The sequence below is a fragment of the Arabidopsis lyrata genome, assembly GCF_000004255.2.
Source record: "Arabidopsis lyrata subsp. lyrata unplaced genomic scaffold ARALYscaffold_5, whole genome shotgun sequence".
Taxonomy (NCBI): Eukaryota; Viridiplantae; Streptophyta; class Magnoliopsida; order Brassicales; family Brassicaceae; genus Arabidopsis; species Arabidopsis lyrata.
In genome coordinates, this window is record NW_003302551.1 from 11,436,111 (window position 1) to 11,463,466 (window position 27,356).

Consider the following 27,356-nt stretch of genomic DNA (forward strand, 5'->3'; position numbering starts at 1 on the left):
AGTGTGTAGTTTTTGGTTTCCGTTTCTTCTTTGTTACCTCTGTATTCGCTGTCGCAAAATTGAAAATGGTATAAATACTTCACCTTTTACCAAAAAAAAAAATTTAGCTAAGAAACAATAGGGTTCTCTATCCAAGACGACGAACAAATGGGTTTGAAGTTCGAAAGAATTATAAAAAAAAAAAGGGTCTAAAATTTTGCTATGCACGTAATATAGTGTAGTCGATTTCTTGGGCAAAACCATTATAACACTATCAAACAATTTCTTTCGTCTGTAGCAAATCCGAGACTGGTGACGAGAACTATACATATTGGTGAATTTAGATATGAAAATGAAATCTCCTTTATTTAGAGGAGCTATTTCCATTAACACTGTTATACTGAACAGTATACAAAAGAAGACTGCAGTGCGAGAATTTATGGAGGATGATAATGCATTTGAGATATTCGTGCTAATCATCAGTAGAAAGTGGAGGAGTAATGATTGGTCAAAGTGCTGTAGATTTGTTTCGGTTTCTGATCACACTCGAAATTATGTATCTACTTATCGTATTTTTGGTTTCAGCCTCTAGTTGCTTTTTTTGAGTTCCTCTCCCAGTAGTTGTAGTTCAACAAGAAACGTGATAACTCATTAATAAATGACAATCAATTACGAAACATGCATGACAATAACGACAAATTCCAAAAACTCGATCATACTTGGTAATTCAAGAGGATAAAAGAGAGAGGAAGATATAAAGAAACATTTTAAAAGAAAAATGGAGCGCCATTAACATAAGTAGACACCCAAAGGCCAAAGTCATGAAAAACGAACGAAAACAATAATATCTATAGACCATCTAGGTTTCCAGAGTTCAAAAAACACGCTTTCCCAAACGACAACAAAATCCATCTTTGTCTCATGTAATGGGCCGAATACAAATCGAAATGGTCAGGCACGTAGGGTTAAATTGTACAAAAAAAGTGGCTAATATTTCCATTGTTTTGGGCTATGAATGGATTTATCAAAAAACTAATTTTCATCTCATCCATTGTCTCCCAGCCAATTTGCTCATGTATTTATAATCTTTATAGATTATTGTTAGCCAAAATTCTCCAGATAATAAAATTTAACACTTAAATTTTATGAGATTCTTTTTTAAAAAAAAATTAGAAATAAAGGACAAATATTTAAATATTTATTCATATATGCATTTTATGACCAAGATTGGCGACATATGCTTTAATAGAATTTAAATCCCATCATCCCCAACTTCTTAAAATCTAACAAAACTATACAAAAATTTTCCTAAATCAATTTAATTTTTATATTTTCTTAACTTTTCTTGGACAAAAATATAGGGCAAATCAATATTCTTTTACTTCTTTTACTTGGAGCCGTGGTTCATCACTTTTTCGATTTCGTCGTTCCTCTATTCTTCTTCTTCACTAAGCTTTTATCATTTTCTCTTCTCTCAAATAACTCCAAAACAATTTATCTCTCTCTGTCTCCCTCGCTTTGATTTCTCTTACCATCTCTGTAGCACACATCACCATCAGAAGGATTCAATTTTGTTAGAGGTATACACAGCAAGAGTAAGGACTAAAACAACAATAATAAGCAATCAATGTCAGTGAATGGATCAGTTACTACGTATAAATGGTCGGAATATTTGCCAAACGGAACCTCTAGCTCATAATTTTACTAATTTCTCTTATTAGAAAGAAGTCTAAATTAGATAGAATGTATGTATTTTCTAATTTTTATAGAATATTGGAAAAACTTAAGAATACGATTTTTGATTTTCTAACATTTTTAGAATATGGATAGATGTTAGAAAGTGTATTCTAAAGTTCGTAGAACAAAGAATAAAATATAGATTATGTATTTTGAATTTAGTAGATTTTAATATTCTAAATACCATAAAATAGGAATGACTTTAAATTTTGTAAAACATGTATGTAGAATACTGTATTTCCAAACCAACCACAAAACTTATGTTAAACTAGGCCGAAGTGGTACATTGGGCCGAAGCTCATAACCAATAAATGAAGAAGACCAGCGACGCAAAACTGGTCGACACAACAGTGCCAGTGACGGTAGGGTTATAGGGTTTCGTTGGTCGCCTTCAAGCTTTGATAGTTTGGTTATCGTTCTTCAATGGGGAATGAGAAATTCACTTGGGTGATTAAGAATTTCTCATCTTTGGGATCGAAGTCAGTTTCCTCTGATGAATTCGTGTTCGGTGGCTGCAAATGGTAAGAAGAAGACAACTTTGTTATATATATAATGTTTTTTTTGGGTCCAATTTTAGGGTTTACGAGAACATCTCTATTGTTTTCGGTGGTGTTTCTGCTTGCAGGTTTCTTATGGGGTATCAAAATGCTAATTATTTGGCTCTCTTTCTGGTTGTTGCTGGTTTCAAAACTTTGCATGGTGGATGGAATAGACTCATAAATTATCGCTTAACTGTTGTAAATCAAGTCTCCGAGAAACTCTCCCAACAACGAGGTGAGTTCTATAAGGCTTTGGACAAACGAAAGTTACGTATGGTTGTGATTTCTATTTTTGTATGAATGTGTTTGTTTTGACTCTTCGTGATCTACAGGACAAACACAGTGCTGGTTAGATCGCAAAAATTTTCTCCACGGATATCAAGAAATGATATCCCTTACCAAACTTAATGCCAAAGAAGGTGGATTTCTTGTGAAAAATGAAGTCAAGATTGTTGCGGAGGTTTATGTTCTTCAAGTTATTGGCAATTTAGATGTTTTAGAGGGATCTCAAGACGTAACTAAACCTCTGAAAAGGATAAGGCTAAATGATGATGGTGCAGCGTCTAGTCATTTGCAAACCATGGATGTCAATGGGTTTCAAGTTCTTCCTTCACAGTGTGGATGTCGGATTTACACACTCAAGTATTTTGTTAAGTGGGAAAGATTATTCTTGAGGGACAAAAAATGAATACGTAAGAACTTGTAAATTGATACGAGAATTGCTATATTATTTCTCTCTTTAGAGGAAGATCCCCTTTACATGGCCATTGGCCTCTATATTTATACATAGCTAAACGACATTTAAAATGAGTAATTAAGTACAATTATTTCTTCTTAAATGTGTCCGTTTTGATTCTTCGGCTTTAAGGCTCAACGCTTGAATTTGAGTTGACTCTGATCTTCATGGGCCTCGCCTCTTTTGGCCCAATTGTCCTTGAACCGACTTACCCGTGTCTTCTATACCGAACTCGCGTCACAGTGCAGTCACTTCGGATTCTTGAAATGGTGACAACCACTTCGACCGTTCCTTCGGCTCACGGGTCCAATGGGCTTCATCCTTTGCGGGCCATTATCCTGATTACGCGGCAATCTTTGGTTGGTCTCGTACTTCTGGTGCGGGATCCGACACCAACAATTAGCCCCCCAAGTTCTTCGAAGTGTTATTCCAATTCGGAGGACTTTAAATGCTCAAGTGGCCAAAGATTGCGCTCGAGAATCTTTCTGATTTCCCGCCGAAAATCTCATCACTCCTTTAATTTTGGCACTAGCCATTTTTAACCGAGTGACATCTGTCATCATTATGACCGTATATTGATTAATTACTATTAAAACGGGAAAAACCTTCCCACTTCCCACACGACTCCCGAGGCGGTTTCATCATTAGCTTGAGGTAACTTCTTTTCACCATTACTCTCTTCTTTTACTTTTGTACTTTAATCAAAACCTCTCTCTTCGTTCCTTCACCAAAACCCTTCTTCGCCGGATCTTGAATTTTTCTTTCTTACCAATGACTTCTGATTCCGATAGACCCGAGTCTCCGTCTTTTGACGAGAGGCGTTCTAGTAATGACGAGTGCACCCGCCCTGGTGACATTGCCGGTCCGCACTATAGGTCCACTTGTACTCTTCAATCCCTCGAGCGATTGAGAGAGCTTTGCCGGATCCCGCCGGAAATTATGGCGGAAGCACAAATAGCCTCCCCCACAGAATCTCCAGAGAACCATCGCGATGGTTACTTCTGTGTGTATGAGATTTATTTCAAGGGTTGCGGGCTGACCTTTCCTCTTCCCGAAGCCCTAATTTTATATCTAGCGGCTCTTGAAATCGCTCTTCCTCAATTAACCCCCAATCTTCTCCGTACTATTCTTGGAATTATAACAGTCGCGGCGGAGGCCGGTTATGTTATCGGAGTTGCTGAACTTAATGAGCTTCTGAGCGTGAGAAGTTCATCGAAGAAAACGGGATATTTCTCAGCATATCCTAATGCCAACAGGAACATCATTTCACATCTTCCGAACAAGGATGAAAATTGGCATCATCCTTGGTTTCTAATTAAGAAAACCCCCGCTTCGATTGGAAATCTCGCTGATTTTCTCCCTTCGAAGTGGTCTGCGAAACCCGGTAGTGATTAGGTTGCCCGTATCTTTCCCGGTTGTTTCTTTATCTTTATTGACTAACACCGTTGTTTCATTTCGCAACTTTCATCGCTTCCAACCTCCCATCTGAAGAGTTCATCGAATTCTTCAAAATAATTCTTGAAGGGGAAACCTTTTGGAATTCCTTCACTCTTGAACGATTCCTGGAAGCTAACCACAGACTCAGGATGAGTCCGCCTGGTCATCTTCACCAAATTCCTCCCCCTCCTTCAACTCAAGGAATGTCATCTCGGGCCCTTGCGGCCAAGCGTAAGTTGCTTTCCAAGCCGATGGCTGAGGCTTGCGAGGAGAAGAAAAAGTTCCTCGCGACTTCTATAGACAAGAAGGACTACAGTAGAACCTTGCTGGTTGATGATGGCAGCACCGAGGGAGCTCGATTTGTCGCTTCCTTCAGATTAACTCCTCGTCGCGATCGTCGCGACTCACGTTCTCCTCGGAGGGTTCAATCTCCTCGCCGTGATTCACCTCGTCCTCCCCGAGATGATTTTAGTAACGAGCCAATTAAGAACTTGGTTCGCCGGAAGAGAGACAAATCCTCTCGCAGCGATTCTTCTCCGTAGAGGGAAAAGTCGAGGGCCCGGACTGACCGCTCACCTCGATCATCTCCTCCTCCTGAACCAATGGGTCCTCCACGTCCGGTTGATATGTCTTCCTCCTCCCAACCTGATAGTGGAAAGACTGCTCGGAGTGCGTCTCCGAAAAAGGGAGACTCTGAATCTCGAGATGCTTCCTCGAGGTTAAAACCTGCTCTTGTCCCTCAAGTCAAATCACTTTCAGGTTTGGTGATTTACATACTTCAACTTTTTGTCTTTATTAAAATTCCAATTTTTACAATTCTTCCTTCCTCGCAGCTATGGAGACAGAAGGCAGCGTCTTCCGATGCTTCAAGACCCGTTCGGGTTCGATCTTGCCAGATTTCAACAAATGGCGCCCTGCAATTCGTGAACGCTATTTGCTTCACGCTTACCACTCATCTCGGGTTAGTTCCGTTTTTTTTTTTTTTTTTTTGCATTGCCATTCTGCGAACTGGCTCACCATCCTTGGTTCATGTATAATGCCAGGCCCAGAGCGAATTTAACGACATGATCGAACATTACGAAGGGTTGGTCATCGGACGGGAGAAGGAGATTGACATGTGGAAGAAGAAATTCTCAGCTCTTGAGGCTGACCTCAACTCTTCTGATGGCTCTAAGCACGATCTGGAGGATAAGGTCGATAGGTTGACGTCGGAGTTGGCGCAGGTAAAGGGGGAACTGCAAGACTATTATGACCGGAATTACAAACTCCAAGACGAACTGTCTGGTGTTCAGGGTAGACTTCACGAATCCGAATCAACCGCCGACACCCTGAACAACCAACTTATTGAGCTTGACGCGAAGTACAAGGCGCTAGCCAAGTTGCGTGATTCTGAGTTGGCAAGGTCGGCATCGAAGGCCAGAAAGGAAGTTAAGGGACGCGGGATGGAATTGATCCAAGGGGCCATTCGCTTCATGCAAACCGAGAAAGCTAGGTCGGACTTGGAGTCAGACATCAAGGAGCACGAAAGCAACTTGATTCTGCTGGACCAAATCCATGAAGCTGATTTCTCCGAGGAGCAAGAAAGGACCGAGCTGTCGACTAACCTTTCTGAAAAACGGAGTCGCTTAGCAGCTCTTCCCACTTCGGTCTTCAACCCGCTTGACTTCGAGGCATTCTTTACTGAATCACCTCCTATCAGTGAATCGGGTTTAGATTGGGCAGGTAATGCTTGGCTCCTGATATTTATTACCTTTCCTTTTCTTGCACCTTTGACTGACTGGAATTATTATTCCTAGGCTCAAGTGAGGCGGAGGACGTTGTCCCGCCCGTAGCTCCTACAGTATCGGAGGTCACTCCGGAGGTTGGTTGTACCGCGGAGGGTGGTCAAGGAGCTTCATCTGATCAAGCAGCTGCCAAGGACGCGAATGAAGCTTCGACTGTCGAGCCGGATTCCGAGGTGGCTGCTGCTCCGTAGTGGCTGTGTCCACTTTAAATTGGGGATTGTCCCTTTATTTTTAAGACTTAATTTATTTTGGCCTAAGGAGGCTTTATTGTTTCTTTCGAACAAGATATTTGCCTGAGGAGGCTTTTAAACCTTTCTAGGTTGTGGCCCAAGGGAGTTTGGTTAAAATTATATGCGGGTTTGCAAAGTCCGCTCTTAACCTTTTGTGGCCTTGTGGCAATGCTTTCGAGATTTTTAGGCTGATCAGACCTTTCTCTTTAAAATGCGAGAGCTGAGCTCGGCTTAAAGCGAGTTCCCCACTTCGGGTTTAGTCAACTCGGTAAACTTGTTGGGCTTGGGCCTTAGAAACTTTTGCAGTTGATGTGACGGTTGCTTTTTCCCTTCTTAAAGAGAACGGCTCGTCTTTTAATGTAATAATTGCCTTTTCTCGATTTTCCAAAAATGGTTTAACCCACTCGGAAACGCTACCATTAATGGATTTGTGGTTCCAAGACAAACCCTAAATCATTATAAATAAAGGCTTACTTACCTCTAGGCTTTATTAAACATGACTATAGAATCTCGCTTGAGAAATATTTTAAGAATGGAAAACGAAGAAGTAGCCCCCATCGCTCCCGGCAGCCCACTTTTCTTGTCCGGCGACGGATTTGAACCGGCTGGCGTTCTTTTTCCTCACGCCGTCTTTCACTTCCCTTCAAAGGAGAAGAAAGAGGCCTGCGACTTCATCGACAAGGTGAAGTTTTTTTTTTTTTTTTTGACTTAAAAACTTTTTCGTTTTGCCTTATTCACTCATTTTTATGCTAGGTCGTCGACAAGCACCGTTGCTTGTGTGAAGAGAGGCAGCGGCTGGGACTCAAAAAGCAGACGCTCGAGGCTCGCATCGCCCGGGTGGAAAGGAAGATACGGGCCCTGGAGAGCGATCCCTTTCAATGGGAGTGGCGGAACTTTGACTCCGTTGCTGAGATCCCGAAGATGCTTCGGATGTATCTCCGCGCTAGAGGAGTCCCGGGTCCCGTGAACGCCCCTGTCTGCGATAGTGAAGAGGAAGGGGACTTGGAGGAGGAGGCCAGCAACTGCCGGAAACGCGTTCGAGATCGTTTCGAAGTGGATGCCACGAACAAGGCGTCCACTTCGGAATCTAAACCGGCGATGAAGGAGTCTGTTCCTGAGCCTCTCCCATAAATGTTCTTTAACTTCCTCACTTTTCTCTCTTTTTTTTTTTTTTAGAAAACTCGTAATGGGCTTCGGCCCTTTTTATTTATGGAAATATTTGCAACTTTCCTTTCTTTCCAAATATTCTTGGAGATGCGTCCTTTAATGCAGGATCCATTCGAGGGCATAAATCTCTCCGTGAATCACTCCATTCCTTGGATAAAATCCGCAGCTTGCTAAGGATATGGGGTTCCTATAAATTATAGGTTCGATTTTCCTTTACTTCTCATCCTTCTTTTCATTTTAGCAGGTATGGAGTTCAATCTTCGCTGTTCAGAATCTATGCCCGACTTCTCCAGAATCGGAATGATGGATGAAGATGTTTCAAATGAGCCAAACAGGCAGCCTTCCCCACTTCGCGGCCTCTCGAGATCTCAGATCCGAGCCCCATGTGCTTTGATCAGGGATCTCCCAATCAGAGACCAAGGAACAGCGACGGCATTCATAGAGGCACTTGAACTTCAACACCGGAAGCCTACGTCGGAAAAGAGGAGGCTCCGGAAGAGGATTAACCGGATGCAACGCAGGCTTACTACGGTGTCAAGAAATCTTCACATCCTTGAATCTCACCCCGGAGAGTGGATTGAGCTTGGAATCTCTGACTTTGCTCGAATTCCGGACTGCATGATGCCAATCCTCGATCTTGCTGGTCAAGGAATTGAAGTGTTCTGCTCGTCAACGAGGATTTCGTAGTTCAAAGTGTACGATGAGGGACACTTCGCCCTTTTTTTTTTTTGAATAAACGCTTTATTTCCAATCTCTTATATGTTCGCATAGCCGAACCTTCTTCCTTTAATAAAGAAATAAAACAAAAATTTTATTAATAGCTGAACTCGTTTTCGAGCTGCCTACGTACCCATTTCGGGATCAAGCCAAATCGTAGTTCATGTACATAAACAATGCATGTGGCTTTTAAACATAAAACTTCTTTAAGTTGATCACATTCCAAGGTCGCTTGACTGGATTGTCTTCTAGGTCTTTTAACCTATAAACGCCGTTTCGAACCACCTCGGTAATAATGTAAGGTCCCTCCCAATTAATACCAAGTTTTCCAGCACCTTCTTCTTTTTTATTGTCAAAGACGCGTCTTAATACGTAATCTCCCAGGAAGAACGGCCTACTTTTAACTTTAGAATTGTAATACCGGGCTGCTGCCTGTTAGTAATTCTGGATCCGAATTAGAGCTTGATCACGCCTTTCATTTATGGTATCCAGTGAATCGTTAAGCATTGCTGAATTTTCTTCCTCATTTAACGGTGCTTCTGTTCGACGAAGTCCGGGCACATTAAGTTCAGCTGGTACTACCGCTTCCATGCCATAAACCAAAGAGAATGGAGTTTCTCCTGTAGGTCGCCTAGGGGTTGTACGATAAGCCCACAGGACGGGTTGGAGTTCTTCATACCATCCTCCCTTTAGATGACTTAAGCGTTTCTTGAGATTGCTTAATATCGTCTTGTTCGCGGCTTCGGCTTGACCGTTTCCTTGCGGATATCTTGGAGTAGAATAACTAACATTAATTCCCAAGTCCGCACAAAAGGCATCAAACTCGTGTGAAATGAATTGCGGTCCATTATCAGTGACTATTTCGTACGGAACTCCATGTCGACATATAATGTTTTTCCAAATAAAGGTCTTCACCGCCGAATCCTTGATACCAACATACGCCTCAGCTTCAATCCATTTCGAAAAGTAGTCCGTGAGGACTAAAAGGTACTGTACACCTCGAGTTGATTTGTGCAATGGTCCGATGATGTCCATTGACCACCTCATAAACGGGTATGGGGCGGAAATGGAGGAGAATAACTCCGACGGTTGATGGATTAATGGCGCATGGAGTTGGCAGCGCTTGCATCTTTGGGCGAACTTAACACAATCTGTGATCATAGTGGGCCAAAAGTACCCCATTCTTTTAACTTTAAAAGCCATAGCTCTTCCTGATGAATGACTTCCACATAATCCCTCATGCACTTCGCCCATGACGATTTCGACTTCGGGCCCAAAAATGCATAATAGGTAAGGGTCACTAACACCTCGCCTATATAACGCATCTTTTGATAGGCAAAATTTTGCGCTAACGACTTTCATTTTCCTGGCCTGCCATTTATTCTTTGGGAGCTCGCCTGTCGTGATGTAGTGCTTTATTGGCTCCCTCCAGTCAGCCTCCCAGTCTTTAGCCGGAATTTGATCAGCTTTGTGAAATATCCGTGGCTCTGGTTCGGGATGTTCGTTTGGCTCAAGAATATTCTCCTCGAGTAATGGCTTGGTTTCTAACATCGTTTCTGGAATCATTTCTTCAGCTAGGACAACGGGTTCCTTGTTAGATGTATTTGATCCCTTTGACTTTCTTCGTTTGTTGGGTGGCGGTTCGATCTCTGGTTCGCCACGGTCGCGTGCCGCTGCTCGAGACCTTGTAACGACGAGGGTTTCCTTGCTGTCTTGAATGCTTCGCTCCGAGATGCATTCTACTGGAATAACTCTCTTTAACTCAGGATCTGATGTTGACGCCAATGCGGCAAGTGCATCTGCAGTTGTATTCTCTCCCCGAGGTATACGGATTAATTCAAATTTCGAGAAATTTTTAGATAGATCCTTCACCACTTCGAGGTATGCCTCCATTCTTGAATCTTTAGCCTCATAGTCTCCATTAAATTGGTTAACTACTAATTGCGAATCGCAATAAGCCAATATTTCCTTAGCTCCAACTCCTTGTGCTAGTCGAAGTCCGGCAATAAGGGCTTCGTATTCTGCCTCGTTGTTGGAGGCTTTGAATAACAATCGGAATGACTGTTCTAGAATTTCCGATGTTGGAGATTCCAACTTGATTCCCACTCCGGATCCTTGTTTTGTTGAAGACCCGTCTACGTGTAATTTCCAAGTTTGGTTCTCCGGTTGCTCTATCGTTCCAGGTATTGGTAGTTCGGTCAGGAAGTCTGCTAAGACCTGAGCCTTCATACTGACCCGGCTTTTGAACTCTATGTCGTACTCGCTTAATTCCACCGCCCATTTCGCCAAACGTCCGGACTGACTTGGACTATGAAGTATTGTTCGGAGTGGTTGGTTAGTTAATACTTCAACCGGATGGGATTGAAAATATGGACGCAGCTTCCGAGCCGAAGTTACCACCGCGAGTGCGAGTTTTTCCATCATTGTGTATCTGGTTTCCGGATCGGTCATTGACTTGCTCACGTAGTAAATTGGTTTCTGCTCCCCACGGTCTTCCCGAACCAAGACTCCACTAACCGCGTGGTTTGAAACTGATACGTACAAGTAAAGTTTTTCATCTACTTCCGGTTTGGACAGTACAGGTGGAGTGGTTAAGTATGCCTTAAGCTGCCCAAAAGCTTCTTCACACTTCTCATCCCAAAGGAATCCTTTGTTCCCTTTTAGAATTTGGTAGAAAGGCAACGACTTATCTGTTGACCTCGAGATAAAACGGTTCAAAGCCGCAATTCGCCCAGTCAACCGTTGTACTTCTTTGAAGTTTCTTGGAGATGGCATGTTCAGAAAGGCGTTAATTTGATTTGGATTGGCTTCAATCCCTCTTTCTGTCACGATATAGCCAAGAAATTCTCCGGATGGGACTCCAAATGTGCATTTCGCCGGGTTCAGCTTCATTTGATATTTATTGAGAATATCAAAACATTCCTTCAAATGTTTAACATGATCTTCTTTCTTCAATGATTTAACCAACATATCATCTATGTAGACTTCCATAGTCTTCCCGAGGTGATTGTGAAACATTTTGTTCACCAATCGTTGGTAAGTTGCTCCTGCATTTTTCAAACCAAAAGGCATTACCTTGTAACAGTAGATACCTCTATCTGTGATAAATGACGTCTTTTCTTGATCTTCGGGGTTCATCATTATCTGATTATAACCCGAGAAGGCATCCATGAACGTTAACAGCTCATTTCCAGCGGTGGACTCTACAAGTCGATCTATATGCGGGAGTGGGAAACTATCTTTAGGACATGCTTTATTCAGGTCTGTAAAATCGATGCAAACCCTATCTTTCCCATTCTTTTTCTTGACAACGACAGTGTTTGCTACCCACTCCGGATATTGCACTTCTCTTATGGACCCTATCTTCAAGAGTTTATCCACTTCGTCGTTTACTATTTTTGCCCGCTCCACTCCAAGCTTTCTTCTTTTTTGTTTCACCGGTTTGAAGCTTGGATCTACGTTTAGTTCATGACAAATTATAATCGGATTTATGCCCGGCATGTCCGCTGCTGACCATGCAAACGACGCTTTGTTTTTCCTTAAGAGTTCGATCAAAGCTTCTTTTATTTGGCCAGTCAAAGTTGCTCCAATTCTAATTTTCCGGTCCGGCTTGTCTTCTTCCAGTACCACTTCGACTACTACATCCTCCTTCTTCTGCCCACTAGGAAATTTTATTTTTAGTCCTTCTTTTGCGGGCTTCGTTAGTTGCTATTGAATCTTCATACGGTGGCTAGCTAAGTAACAAGTCCGTGAAGCTTCTTGGTCTCCCCGAATTGTTTCCACCCCATTTGATGTTGGAAATTTGATACATTGATGGTATGTAGAGGGAACTGCTTTCATTCGATAAATCCAGGGAGTCCCAAGGATGATGTTGTAAGCTGCGGGCTTATCGAAGACGACGAAGTCCACAATTTTCGATACTTTTTTGGCAAGGACCGGTAGCTTGATTGTCCCGAGAGACATGGCTGATTCGCTTGTGAATGCAACTAATGGAGACGGAGGTCCTACTATGTCTCCTCGGCTGATTCCCATTTTCTCTAGAGTACTTAAAAAGATCAAGTCGACCGAACTGCCTGTATCTATAAGGATCCTTGATACTTCGAAGTTTGCGACGTCAAGAGTAATGACTAGAGCATCGTCATGCGGTCTTTCGAGATGCCGCGTCTCTTCTTCGTTAAATGATATTGAAGCACCTTGAAAATCAATTTCTTCACTTAAGCTTGCTTTGAGTAAGACATTTCGTCTATGTTTTTTGATGGAACTTATTGAATCTCCGCAAAATCTGGAACCTCCTAGAATCACATTGATCTTCCCCTTCGAACTTCTTGGTTCTTCCTCGTTGGATAACCTTGGTCTTTTGGAATCTTGATCTTTGGAGTTTTCCTTTGCTTCGTGGTATTCCTTCACAAAATCTTTTATATCGAATTTAGAAAGATCACCACTAGCCCAAAGCTCTGCGAGGTGCTTTTTAAGAACGCTGCAATCCTTGGTTAAATGTCCGGTTACTTTATGAATGTCGCAATATAGACTTTCATCATGGACCCAAGTGTTTGATCTTCCTTTCCCTTGGAATTGCTTCCCGACGGAATTGTTGAAGGGTTGCGACCCAAACTTCCTTGGTCCTTTGCTCTCTCTAGGCTCGAACTTCTTGGTAGGGATGGTGACTGCCGGCTTTTCTTGTTTATTCCGTTTGGCAAAACTTTCTTTTTCGTCTTCTACCTCCATCCAATTGTTTGCACGGAAGAGTGCATCCTGAATTGTATCTGGTTTATGAAGTATTAAATCTTCTTTAAACCTTGAATCATGTCGCAATCCTTTTCGTAGGGCAGATAAAGCTGATTGCTGTGAGATTCTTGGGAGTTTTGATAGCACTCCTTTGAATTTGGTGATGAAAACTCGAAGTGACTCATTAGATCCTTGCGTTAAGTTCCAAAGATCGGCATCCGAAACGCTTTTATCCATAAGGATAGAGTATTGCTTTAAGAACACGGCTGACAGTTCGTCGAAATTGCTGATCGAACCCGGCTCTAATTGGGTGAACCACATTAGAGCTTGGCCACATAGATTCTCCGAAAACAGCTTGCAATAGCCTGCGTCCTCATCAGCTTCATCCAACTCGACTCTTCCTGCAGCGATCAGAAAGGCTGCAAGGTAGCTTTTTGGATCCTCCAATCCGCTGTAAGGGTCCAACTTGAGCTTCCGGGAATCTTTGATCCTCAAACTTGCAATTCGCGGGATAAAAGGGGTTCGCCTTGCTTCTTCAATGACTCGATTGATGTCTGGCTTCGAACTTGTAGCCTGATGAAATTTTGATTTCATTTCTTTTAATTCCTGGCTAACCTTCCTCATGGTCTCGAACTGGTCGAGGTTCTCCTGCTCGTACTGAGCTGCAAGTTGTTCTTCATCCCCGAGCTGCATCTCTTCTTCCGACGTCTGAGCTACATTATTAGTAGCACCGGGAGTTGTTTGTCCGCTGGTTTCATTTCGTGCAGCGGAACTTGGCGAGTTGAATATCCCTCTTCGGGTTCCCACCGGGTTTCCTGCACTTAAAGAGCGAACACGAGTTTGTATATTATTGACGTTTTGACTAAGAGATACCTGGGATGTTTGCAATGTATCGACGGCCTTCTCCACATCCGAAAATTTTTGTGATATGTCCGACATGGTTTGCTGCATAGCTTTGAGGGTTTCGGCCAATGATGTCTCAACGGCGTCTCCTCCGGACATTGTCGCTTATCTCGGGAATGTAGAAAAGAAGAAATCTGACCACTCAAGAATCCTGATGTCCCCACAGACGGCGCCAAAATGTGGATGTCGGATTTACACACTCAAGTATTTTGTTAAGTGGGAAAGATTATTCTTGAGGGACAAAAAATGAATACGTAAGAACTTGTAAATTGATACGAGAATTGCTATATTATTTCTCTCTTTAGAGGAAGATCCCCTTTACATGGCCATTGGCCTCTATATTTATACATAGCTAAACGACATTTAAAATGAGTAATTAAGTACAATTATTTCTTCTTAAATGTGTCCGTTTTGATTCTTCGGCTTTAAGGCTCAACGCTTGAATTTGAGTTGACTCTGATCTTCATGGGCCTCGCCTCTTTTGGCCCAATTGTCCTTGAACCGACTTACCCGTGTCTTCTATACCGAACTCGCGTCACAGTGCAGTCACTTCGGATTCTTGAAATGGTGACAACCACTTCGACCGTTCCTTCGGCTCACGGGTCCAATGGGCTTCATCCTTTGCGGGCCATTATCCTGATTACGCGGCAATCTTTGGTTGGTCTCGTACTTCTGGTGCGGGATCCGACACCAACACACAGGTAAAAGGTTTTATAAAGATCCAATAGTGTTTCGTTAGAAAGGAACTAATTTGATAAATACTGATTACCCTCGGTTCCAAACCTAGGAGACGTTACCATTTGCTTCTTTTTTGTTGTTGCTTGTGGAGCAAGAGATGAGTTTTTTTTGTGTGTATCTGAAAATGAACCTTCACTGTCAACCATTTAGTTTATGGATACGTGTATACATATGAGTTTATACTTTATTCATCCTTTTTTACAACTGCAGGTGGAATCTGTGAAACGTATTTTCGAAAGCCACCCAGAAATGGCATTAATGTTTCGAGCAAAGAACCAACAATTGAGGACTTCATGCATAAATGTCCTCCTCAACCTAATCGAGACGATGTGTGTGTCACTGCAAGACCTTTCCATATATGACTTGGGCCAAGCAGAGCAAGCACTAACATACCTGAATAATTCGGGATTTAAGGTGGAATGGTTGGAGCGTAAACTGGAGGAAGTAAAGGAAAAGAAGATGGAAGAGCACATTGGTAAGTCTCGGATGCAAGAATTAGAGAATGACCTGAAGGTCTTCAAGCAGAAGTGCTCTGACATAGAAGATCTACTGGAGAAAGAGAAGGAAGAACTCAAGAACTTGAAGAAAAAGTGCTCGGACACAGAAGATCTACTCGAGAAAGAGAAGACAAAGGTGTTGGCCGCCGCCAGAGCTCCTCCTCTAACGTTGAATGATTTTGTCTGATGACTTAGGCTCCGCTAGGTGTTATGTTCGTTTGAGTCTAGGTTTCTAAATTAAAGTCCTAGCATAGGAAGCTAGAGAGACTTTTGTTGAAACTGGAATCTCCTATATTTTTTAAAGAACTAATCTTTTTGTTTAGAGGACAGATTATTGCCGGCAAATGTGTAATTAGCAATATTCAGTATTTATATTAGCTTATTAAGCTAATTAAAACTTAACTTTGATGAATCCGTCAAAATTTTACTAAGTAGAGAGTAACTCTTAATTAAACAGCACCAAGTGGTCACAGTAAGTCACTTACAAATAGATATATTATGCAGCAGCCTAATTACAGTCAAGTAGAACTCTTAAGGTTGATGTACTCTCGATTATTCAACAACATACATAGTAATGCATGCACATTTTTCCAGATCTAGCTCTATCCAACTCATATAACATAAGATTGGCAGCCAATTCTTACAGAATGCTCGCACAATGGTTCAAAAATAACATGATTTATGGTTTCTTCTTATACACGGCCACATCAAAAATAACATCTTAATTAATACCCCGGTTTTCCAGATTTACTGACACCAAAACACAACCATTCAAGATTTGTCAGGCAAAATATCGTAAGCTTCGGAAGAATTTTTAATTTCCAAGAGAATGATAGGAGTGGCTGAATGTCTCGTCCGTGACATCATCTTTGGTTATCCGATTCAGTCTTTTGTGCAATGTGATATCCTGATTTAACCATATACTTCTCAAATTGATTGAAATGTCATCCGAAATAGTCCGGCTTATTTATATCTCCTATAGGTATTGTCTGAATTAACGCTAACAATTGCAAAAATAGCATTTTTGTAATTAATCAACCTCTAAATTGGCATTTACAAAAGAATTGTAACGATTTTTCAAAAAAAAAAAAAAAAAAAAAAATTGTAAAGAAGGATAAATTGAGTCGAAATGGTAAATTGGGCCGAAGTCCATAATCCATGAGTAAAGAAGACCAAAGGTCCAAAGCGACACAAGCGTCGAGTCAGTGTCACTGGGGTTCTAGGGTTACGCTTCTCCTCTTCAGATAGTTTGGTTTGTGACTTGTGAGGAGGAGGAGGAGTCTTTAATGGGGAATGAAGAAGCTGATAAGAAATTCACTTGGGTGATTAAGAATTTCTCATCTTTGGAATCTAAGCCAATTGATTCTGATGAATTTGTGGTCGGTGGCTGCAAATGGTAAGAAAATACTACTTTGTCTATTTTCGTCCAAATTTAGGTTGAAGAGAATCATCCATTGTTTTATTTTTTTGCTTGCAGGTGTCTTGTGGCCTCTCCTAAGGGATATAAGAATGCTAATTATTTGTCTCTGTTCCTGGTGGTTGCTACTTTAAAAACTTTGCCTTGTGGTTGTGGATGGAGAAGACACATAAGATTTCGCCTCACTGTTGTAAATCAAGTCTCCGACAACCTCTCCCGACGAGGAGGTGAGTTCTATTTTTGTGAATTCTGTTTATGTGTGTTTGTGTTTGTTTTGAGTTAGATCAGTTCTATCTTTTCGTGGTCTATAGAAAAAGAAGAATGGTTAGATGAATACCGTACTATCTGTGGGTATCAAAAAATGCTTCTCCTTTCCGAACTTAATGACAAAGAAGGTGGATTTCTTGTGAACAATGAAGTCAAGATTGTTGCGGAGGTTGATGTTCTTCAAGTTATTGGCAAATTAGATGTTTCTGAGGATTCTCAAGAGGTAGCTCAACCTCTGAAAAGGATTAAGCTAATTGATGGTGGTGTTTCGGTAAACGAAAGCATTGATGTCAATGGGTTTCAAGTTCTTCCTTCACAGGTAAAAGGTTTTATAAAGATTCAAACTTTTTAAGAATGTCCTTGCCAATTCCATCCAATAGCGTTTCGTTAGATAGGAACATATTTGATCAATACTGATAGCTCTCGGTTTCAAACCAATGAGACCGTTCAGTTTATAGATATGTGTATACATATGAGTTTATACTTTATTCATTTCTTTTTACAACTGCAGGCGGAATCCGTGAAACGTATATTCGAAAGACACCCAGACATGGCATTAGAGTTTCGAGTAATGAACCAACATATGAGGACATTATGCATAAATCTCCTCCTCAACATAATCGAGACTTTGTGCCAGCCACTGAAAGACATTTCCATTCATGAACTGGGCCAAGCAGAGAAAGCACTAAGATACCTGAAAGATTCGGACTTTAAGGTGGATTGGTTAGAGCATAAACTGGAGGAAGTAAAGGAAAAGAAGATGGAAGAGCAGATTGGTAAGACTCGGATGCAAGAATTAGAGGAAGACCTGAAGGTCTTCAAGCAGAATTGCTCTGACATAGAAGCTCAACTGGAGAAAGAAAAGCAAAAGTGCTCAGACATAGAAGCTTTGCTGGAGAAAGAGAAGACAAAGGTATTGGCCGCTGCCAGAGCTCCTCCTCTAACGTTGGATGATGTTGTCTGCTAGGTGTATGTTGGTATGAGTGTAGGTTTCAGAGTTAGCACAGGAAGCTAGAGAGACTTCTGTCGATTGGAAGCTCATATATTTTGTCAAAAACTAATCTTTTTGTTAAGAGGACTCGCTAGGACTAGGATTTTGTTAGTTGTCTTTCGTGACTATGTAAACGGATCATCGCCGGGAAAGGTTAAGCTACTAATTGTACTTTTTAATGTTCATTTATAATTGTACTTTGGTCTTAAACCGAGTTTATTTTTGTGTGGTTATTCATCAAGGAAAAAATATTCCCCTCTGCAAAAAGGCTTTTTTAGGTTGACGAAAGTATTTTTAAGCAGAGTTCAAGCAAAACTCTGAGGTTAATTGATTTACTAATTAGGGTTATGACTACCAAATGTATCTGGAACAGATTTGGGTTGTGGGTTATTACTACTTCTTTTCCTAAGCAACCATCACTACAGGAAATGTGGGTATTAATAGCGGCCGAAAGACGCAATTATTCATCTACCATAGCGTTTCCTTAAGCGCTCTGACATCGCCCGTTATAGAAAATCGGACACTTTTGATAGCGGTTTTTCGTTGTGCTATAGTTAATTGAACTAAGATAGCGGTTATGACACTGCTATCATTAATATTTATAATAACGTGTAATAATTGTTATGATTGGGTTGTACCTATTTTCATGATTTGATTTTTCTACAATATTTATTTGATTAATTATTTCAATAATTTATATTTTTATAATATTTATATTTTTGTTAATTATTTTAATTGTATTTAAATCATCTTTACTGTGATTTTTGGATTAAAATTACATATCAAAAATAAAAAATACAATATTTTATTATCATTATTACATGAAATAATATACAACTTCATCTTCAAGCATAGACTTAGCAGCTCTTACAATCTCATGTAATTCACAAAACCTAACAGTCCCATTGAGTAGTCTATAACTCAAATCAATCCTATAACACAATACATCTCGCCGCCTTGCTTCTTTTGCTGCCACAAGCTGCTTTTTCCAACACCTTCATCAATACACACACACACACATTGAGTTATACAAAGCTAATTACAGATAGATCAGAACTTTGGCATAAAGGAAGAAACTATACCCAAGAATTTGAGAAACTTTGCACAAGAGTAACAACAAAAACATCCATCAAGCTTCATGAAATTACCAAGACTCGTAACACCAACTTTGTTTTCTCTAAAAGCACATTCCAAGTGACAAGATAAGCCACATAACTCAACATCATCTGATTTCTCAGGCTCACAAACTAACCAAAGACTAGGGTCTTAGTTTTCATCGAAATTATGACAAACACAACAAGAACATCTCTTGCAAAAGGAATCATCTTTATTCACATTAGCTCTACAAGATGCGTTCTTGCAGATCCATGATGATCTCAAACACACACCACCACCACTACCATTGATTAGAAAACTTTAATCGAAGCCAGTTAATACTGTTTCCATCAAACTGAAGTCTAGTTAAAGGATTCAAAATCATCTTGCTCAAGTAATGATTCAAAATCGTACCTTTAGCCGGAGACATGGCTCGGAATGATTCTTCCCAATCGAAATATGTCAAAATTGGATAGAAACACAACAAAAGGCGAAGCTTGGAGGAAGAGTCTGATTTGCAGAAACAGAGAGAAGAAGAAGCTAATGGTTTCATCAGCTCGGTAGAGGATGCGATTCTTGCAGTGAAGAATCTCGCCTTTAGCCCAAAGAGAAGACCTAATCTGAATTAATTTTCTTGTGAATTTTGTCTCAGTCGATGTCAGGAAAGGATGAAAGGTTCAAGAGAATCTCGCCTTTAGCCCCCAAAAAAAAAAAAAAAAAAAAAAATCTCGCCAAAGCCTTTGTTGAGCGATGAACGGATGAGATTACCTTAAACATGCAGCCGCCAAAGCCTTTGAAAGGCTGAGATGTCGCCACGTCATGTATCCGAGTGAAACATTATGATTGGATTGAGTAAATTGATCAAGTATTAGATCCGATGAATGGCTGAGATCTCGCCACATCAGCAATCCGAGTGAAACATTATGATTGGCTTATTTTGTCTATAGGCATAAAAATGTGTTTTTACTATTTATATAATTTTAAAAAAATATATATTGATGAATTAATATGTTTATGAGTTATTTACATGATTAGATAATTTTTTCGCAATTTAAAAAAAATATTTTGCAGCGTTTTTAGAAATGTGAAGGTAACACATATGATTGCCTTAGAATACATGTACACTAATCTTCTTATTGTGTAAATCATATTGTTGAAACACATTAATGATGTTATAATTAATAAAATGATAGAATTCATTTATGTTATAATAGTATACTTTATATCATTAATATTAGCTACTATTTAAAACATTGAACCCTAAACCCTAAACCCTAAACCCTAAACCCTAAACCCTAAAATATTTTTAAAAATGAATTTTATTTATGTTATTATTTGTTATAATTAATATTATTACTATTTCAAACAAATATAATCCAAAAACCTAAACAATACATTTCATACCCTAAACCCTAAACTCTATACCCTAAACTCTTTAAAATTATAACTTTGTTATTATTTTGTAATTATTAATATTATAATTAAATATTTATGTCTTTTTGAGATATTTGGTTATATTTGTTTATATTTCCTTTTTTTATTTAACTTTTCTTTTACAAAATTCAAAAATCATTTTAAAAATCTTTAAAATCTTTAAAATCATTTAACTTGAAACCTAAAGTACATACCTTAAAATAATTAATTCAATTTTTTCCAATTAAATTTTTTTCCAAATAATTAATTATATTTTTGCCAAGAGATAATATTAATCCTAAAAGTTTTTTCTTTTGGCCATTGACATTGTCATTTCTTACAAAACACGAATATGTTTACACAGGGTGTTACAATACGAAGAAGCCAATGGTAGCAAGAGATAGAAAGATTTTAGGATACAAAGAGACATAAAACACATGAGATGGATGATCATTCCAGTTAAGATGTTTTAAGTTTGTGTATTTGTGTTTGCATTCTCATATATATTTTTACCAAGAGAAAACATATATATGCCATTAGTAACATAAGAAAACAAAGTCAAGTGCATGTAATAAAAGAAAACACAAAGCGTTCGACACTTAAACTAATTGTAATAGCCATCGTGGATCTCTGAGAGACCTCGCAGTTCCTGCTGACTTTCTTTTTGATATCAGAGAAGATCATTCCCCACTTGGGTTTCCATGTGATATGAGACAATACTTCAACCTCTTGAAAACCAGTCCTGTAAGTAGCTTTAATGGCTTCTATAGCTCCTAATGGAAGTCCATCAAAGGACATTGCTTCAGGTGGTGGATTTGGTAACGAAACCACAAGCAACAAGAGGTTTGGATTCTTCACTGTCACCTATCAAACAAACTCATAAAATCAGAAAACTGAACAAGAGCATATGGATCTTATACAAATCTTAAGAGTGAAAAATTTCACCTGAACATGGTAACAAACATCATCAAATGCAATCCACTGATAATTTAGCTCCACAGCTTTATCAAGACTGAACAAAAATAATAATGAAGACCTAAAACTCTACAAAAAGGATTGAACTTTTCTTCCATTCTACAAAATCTACAGGATGTGGTCGGAGTTAGCCTCAGGTGTGTCTTTTTCACTCGGCAGTACAACTTGCCAAAACTTGGCTAAATACTAATCCCATTCCTCTACAATCATTGTTCCTTTGCTGCTTCCCGTAAAAACATGAAAGTCTATGTTAATCGCACTAATAAAAAAAACAGTCCAAAACAAAAAATGCAGACTTTGCCAAAGAGAAGAACCTAAGAACACACTTAAACTGCATCTACGATATAAAGCTTCCTATGAGATCAAAACAAAGTATCAATATTTAACCACCTTGCACATATGAAACAAGCGAGTATCTTTTTCTCCTACCCAAATAAGAAACTAAATTATCATGAAAAATCTGGTCATAAAATAACTTTGATATACCTCCTCATGTTCATCATCAAACCAAATAAAGGTTGTGATGAGCGGGCAATCACATCTCCACTTCCTGCAATAAAGACAAAAAAAACAGCAACATGTAAATGTGGAAGCTATACAAACGAAGTACAAATGGAAGTACCACAACCGGTGTATTTTTACCTGGATGACACCACAAGATCACAGGCAAGCGACATCTTGCCAAAACATGTAACTCAGTTATTCTCATGAGCGTAACTCAGTTGCAAGAAGTCAAGAACAGTCACATAGAGATCAATTAGATATCAATTATTTACCAAAACATTAAAATTGATATATCAAAATGAAACTCCTAAACCTTCAACAGAAGTTTCACCAAGCTCTTCCTGCAAAAGAAAAAATTCATCGATGTAAATTAAAACTTTACATGAGACAAATACCCAAAACCCAAACACAATGTCACCGTAAATGTCAAATTCGACTTACACGGATGAAGATCGATGAAAAGTGACAATGAAGGATTGAGACAGAGATCGAAGTACTAGACTGAGATTAAGAAAAAACAATAGAGACTGAATCGAACGAGATGCTGAATTGAACGAGAAATTGATACAGATTGAGACTACACATAAGAGGATCGAGATTGACATTCAGAGAACGAGACGAAGACAGATTTGCTACGATTGAATATGAACATACCTGTTGGAGATCGAGAGAAATCGACTGAGATTGAGTTGCAGATTGTGAGAATTCGAGTGAAATCAAGTGAGATGTGTTGTTGACTGTGAGAAATCGAGAGAAATCGAGAGAGAAGAAGTTTATTTTGCCTTAAGAAAAAAATGAAAAAGTGATGTTTCTTGTTTTAATTTATTTTGCCTTAGCCAAAATTTCACATTTTTCCTTCTTAACAGATTCAATAGCGGGAATTAAACTTTAGTAACCCGAAAATTGGCCGCGTCAATTTCAGCATGTCCCGCTTAAATCATCTATAGCGTTTACAATTCAAAAAACGCTATCTTTAAATCACGATCAAGTCAAACATAGCAGAGACATAAAAACCGCTATCTTTTAGTGCTATCAATACCCACATTTCCTGTAGTGCATAAAACTTATGTTAACATATATTCTCTCTTTTACGACCTGGGAGTTTTTTGTTTTGTCGTACAGTTCGTTAAGGCTTTTGTGTCCGGACGAGTTCCGGCTTTGCCATCTTGTTTAGCTGTTCGGTTTGTCTGGATATGTCATGGCTTGTTCCACTGCCATATTTTCGTTTGTCTTTCAATAATCTCCACGATCACGAGTTGGAGTCTCCTTCGCCCTAAGTGGAGTCTCCTTCGCCTTGTTTCTCTGGATTAGCGGTGTACAAAAAACTCAAAGATTGTTGCGGCTAAGGTTGATGAAAAGAAGTCATTGTTCCTTGGAAAATTTGAATTTCCTTTAAATATTTTATGTTTGAAGCTAAGGGTTTGATACTTTGATTGTTTTATGCTGTATAGTTTTAAAGTTTAAAAATCTCTACAGAATTAGGAATTTTTCTTAAAAAATGAAATTCAAAATTATGTATATTATAAAATAGTTTGAAAGTATTGGCTTACAATGACATCGAAATTATCTAATGAATGAAAACAAAAGAGAGTTAAAAAGACATAAATATCAAACATATACAACTAGTGTTAAGCCCGTGCTCTGCACGGGACCAATAAAATATTGATCATAATGTAAAATTATCATTTTTATTAGAAATAAAACTATAAATAAATAACTAAATTGTTAAAAAAAAGAGATGTAAATTACTAAACAGAAAATATTATCACATCTAATTTGATTATAGTATTCTGCAAAGTGAAAATTTGATAGTATTGATAAACTTCATCAAGGGATTGTAGAGCAAAACATGCATCTTTAAACATAGGATACAATATACCATCAAATCTTCCTAATCTGTTGACGTCACTGTCTCAACTGATGCCGCGGTGACCTTGTCTTTACCTTTGTTCACGTATTTGAATAAATCTTTGATTGCTCTGGTTTGGTTAGTTCTTTTACGCTTGCTCCACGTTTTAGTGCTTCTGTTCCAAACAAACTGTTTAGGAAACTCCATGTAACTCAGGTGCCGTGCTTCCGTGTTGTGTTGTTTCATTCTCATCCACTCCAAAAATTTGGAATCATGTGTATAATCCACATGCATCTTCCAACTGAATTGATAAAATCAGAATTAACATGTATTAAAGAGAAAAAGAGTGAATAAGTAAATGTGACTAAAGTTAAAGCTTTAACCTGAATAAACTTTAACAGTCAATGGCAATGACGACAACAAAAAAGAATGAAGAACGGGAATAGATAGATAGATCTAGCAGAGAAGACGTTGGATAGAATTGGAGTTAAATAAGAGATAAATCAGTTATAAATTGTCCCACAATTTTTTATTTTTTTTTGGTGAGGTATTGTCCCACGAGTTTAGCTAGAAACGTTGTGGTGTTAGTGGCAAAAAAATTAGGGATATAGATAATTTGCTACAGGTTTTTTATTCCTATTAATTCCACATGTTTTTAAAAAGGGTCTAAATATTACGAAGCCCAAAATTTATAAAAACTAAATTGGGCTTTTTTTGTTGTTCCATTGTTGTAATTTGGAGTGGAAGTGGAGGATGTGAGATCGTGGGGATAAGTGTAGAGTAGTTGTGAAGTAAAATGTTTTTTTTTTGTTTTGTTTTTCTATCGATTTTTTTTTTCTGTGGAGTTTTAAAGTAAACGTGAAGAATTGGAACTTAGGACAGATGTCATATGGAGAGAGTTGCAGTTACTTGTAAAATGACTTGTGAATTACTCTCTCTGTTCCAAATTATAAGATGCTTTTGTTAAAAGCACAAAGATTAAGAAGTAATAAATGTTTATTTATTTATAAAAATTTAACCATTAGAAAAAAGGATAGCAGAATTCAAAAGGTCATAAATAAACTAAATAAACATAAATTATGCATAAAAATCTGAAAAAATCTTATATTGTGGAACAAGAAAAAAAGGCTTAAACATCCTCTAATTTGGAACAGAGGGAGTATTGTGGATGTCGGATTCACACACTCAAGTATTTTTATTAAGTAGGAAAGATTACTCTTGAGGGACAAAAATGAATATGTAAAAACTTATAAATTGCTACGAAAATTGCTATATTATTTCTTTTCTTGAGAGAAAGATCCCCCTTACATGGCCATTGACCTTTATATTTATACATAGAGAAACGACATTTAAAGTGAATAATTAAGTACAATTATTCCCTCTTAAATGTGTCCGTTTTGATCTTTGACTTTAATGCTAAACGTTCGAATTCGAATAGATCATGATCTTCATGGGCTTCGCCTTTTGGCCCAAATGTTCTTAGGACCAACTTAACCATGACTTCATCTTCGGACTTGTGTCGAGGTGCAGTCACTTCGGACCCTCTTTATGTTGACAACCACTCCGACTGTTCCTTTGGCTCACAGATCCGACGGGCTTTATCCTTTATGGGTCTTCATCTTGTCTACGTGGCAATCTTTGGTTGGTCCCGGACTTCTGGTGCGGGATCCGACACCAACAAGTATTAGATAAAGATTTTTAGTAAAAAACACAGCCATCAAAATGAAAAGTTAAGATAAAAAAATTACGATGTAATTAAAAATAATTATGGCGAAGATACACGACTCTAAGTATAAAAATATCAAACAACAAGTCATAAATAATGGAGGCAATCTTGCAGAAAAATGCTTTTAACTATTACATAAAGAAGATATATTTTACGAAAAGTTAGAAATATAATATAAATATATTCAACCCTCAATGAAAATATATCAACGACAATAATAATAAAAGACGCAACTTTCTAGAAATAAAACTATTAAATAATCAAGAATGTTCTTCCGGGTTGGCTATATAAGAGCACCTCCATTGAAGAGTTCTCAAATTTGAGTATCTACCAAAAGAAATGAAAAAAAAAATTGAATATATATCTCAAAATGTTGAGATACCCATCTAAAAATATCTCAAATGAGATACTTTTGGATGTGTATCTCCACATTTTGAGATACTCATCAATTAAAAACTATTTTTTTTTTACCTTTTTTTAGACATCCAAAATTTGAGAACCTCCCCAATGGAAGTACTCTAAGCCTATCAATTGATACAACATTGTGGAGAAAAATATATGAAATAATTAAAAAAATATATAAATATATATTTTATGAAGAGCTACGATAAATAGACACAATCATAGAACACATATTTAAATTATTTTAAATTTTCCATATTTTTATTAACTAATTCATAAAAAATACTAGTTAAATCAAAAATTGTATATATTTCTTTGAATAAGAAATATGATTTTTCGCTTTTTTCTTTATTTTTGATAAGGCTACAAAAATATTTCATAATGGACAAAAGTTGTAATGTTTACAATAGAATTTATTTACTACAAAATATTTTTTTATCATAAAGAGAAAAAAACTGGATCGAATCACAAAAAAGTTATACAAGATAAAGTTTGCTTAGGCACCTCTATCTCATCTAGAGGGTTTCAACCCTAGGGAGATAAGGATTAGTTACCGGGAATATTACCTTTTTTCGCCGGATTTGGAGAAGATTTTCTTGTTTTGCATCGTAATCTTTGGCAACTTTCTTTTTTTACTAAGATTTTAACCTAGGTTTGGCTCATCTCCGCCGCAGCCCAACTTCGTTAGCGACCCTCCGGTGCTTTTGAAGGATCTGTGGTGAAGAATTCAGGTATCGTGACACTTACGGATGGAGTTTGCGTTGGACAAAGCTTTACAAGAGATGTCGCTTGAAGATGATAAACCGATCGTCCTAAAGAATCTGTCTAAATACAGTTCATGTGTGAGGAATGAATGCAGCATCATTGGGAAACTCCTTTGCCCGGAGAACCAAAAGATGTCCAAGATGATTCATGAGATACCGCGACTATGGAGAGTTAATAACAGAGCAAGAGGAATTGCTTTACCGAATGATAAGTTTCAGTTTATTTTTGACTCGGAATCGGATCTCTTAACGATTCTTGAAGCTGGAGCTTGGACCTTCAACGACTGGAGCATGACGTTGGAGAGATGGATAGAAAACCCACCAGAAGACTTTCTGAAAATAATCCCGATTTGGATTAGGTTAAGGAATATCCCTGTGAATTACAACACTGAAGAAACGATAAGAGAATTTGCTGAACATGTTGGACAAGTCACAGATGTTGCCTTTGACCCATTGAAGCCGAGAAGCAGAGGATATGTTCGTGTTAGGGTTCTCTTTGACATTAACAAACCTCTGAAGAACAGCAGGGATTTGCAGCTGCCAACAGGGGAGATCGCCTCTATTGGCATTGAGTATGAAAGAATCCGCAAAAGATGCTATCAGTGTTTGCGTCTCACCCACGACAAAGAACGTTGTCCTCTTAACCCTTCAAACCGGCAAGAAATTGCTACGGGAAAGGTTAAAGCTGCGACAACTATCCCAACACGTTTAATTCCTAAGATAAGCAAAGATGATCCTCTCTTTGGAGTTTTGACGGATGATGA

At 38.6% G+C, this 27,356-nt stretch overlaps 3 protein-coding genes and 2 long non-coding RNA genes across 6 annotated transcripts; 2 read left to right on the forward strand and 3 right to left on the reverse strand.

The window, feature by feature from the left end:
* Positions 1 to 2,139: 2,139 nt before the first annotated feature.
* On the forward strand, positions 2,140 to 15,376 carry LOC110228516 (MATH domain and coiled-coil domain-containing protein At3g44790-like). The gene is made up of 4 exons (XM_021026165.1): positions 2,140 to 2,237; positions 2,342 to 2,490; positions 2,588 to 2,856; positions 14,903 to 15,376. Exons 1-4 carry the CDS (start codon positions 2,140 to 2,142, stop codon positions 15,374 to 15,376), a joined length of 990 nt encoding a protein of 329 aa, XP_020881824.1.
* Positions 15,377 to 16,338: 962 nt separating this feature from the next.
* LOC9311762 (MATH domain and coiled-coil domain-containing protein At3g44790) lies at positions 16,339 to 18,078 on the forward strand. The gene is made up of 4 exons (XM_002875648.2): positions 16,339 to 16,585; positions 16,667 to 16,833; positions 16,918 to 17,192; positions 17,385 to 18,078. The coding sequence occupies exons 1-4, from the start codon at positions 16,476 to 16,478 to the stop codon at positions 17,838 to 17,840; spliced, it is 1,008 nt and encodes a 335-aa protein (XP_002875694.1). The 5' UTR covers positions 16,339 to 16,475; the 3' UTR covers positions 17,841 to 18,078.
* A 582-nt stretch (positions 18,079 to 18,660) lies between these two features.
* Positions 18,661 to 19,655, reverse strand: LOC110228447. Of its 2 annotated transcripts, XR_002331999.1 has the most exons (3): positions 19,374 to 19,655; positions 18,947 to 19,278; positions 18,661 to 18,859 (listed from the first exon to the last, which is right to left on the reverse strand). It is a non-coding gene; the product is annotated as an uncharacterized LOC110228447 (long non-coding RNA). The 2 variants fall into 2 exon arrangements; XR_002331998.1 differs by lacking the exon at positions 19,374 to 19,655 and having other exon boundaries at positions 18,947 to 19,367.
* A 1,275-nt stretch (positions 19,656 to 20,930) lies between these two features.
* Positions 20,931 to 22,485, reverse strand: LOC9311763. The gene is made up of 5 exons (XM_021026166.1): positions 22,293 to 22,485; positions 21,990 to 22,192; positions 21,834 to 21,897; positions 21,318 to 21,384; positions 20,931 to 21,236 (listed from the first exon to the last, which is right to left on the reverse strand). Exons 2-5 carry the CDS (start codon positions 22,054 to 22,056, stop codon positions 20,931 to 20,933), a joined length of 504 nt encoding a protein of 167 aa, XP_020881825.1. The 5' UTR covers positions 22,057 to 22,192; positions 22,293 to 22,485.
* Positions 22,486 to 23,639: 1,154 nt separating this feature from the next.
* Positions 23,640 to 24,625, reverse strand: LOC110228619. The gene is made up of 2 exons (XR_002332088.1): positions 24,084 to 24,625; positions 23,640 to 24,001 (listed from the first exon to the last, which is right to left on the reverse strand). It is a non-coding gene; the product is annotated as an uncharacterized LOC110228619 (long non-coding RNA).
* Between the last annotated feature and the right edge of the window lie 2,731 nt (positions 24,626 to 27,356).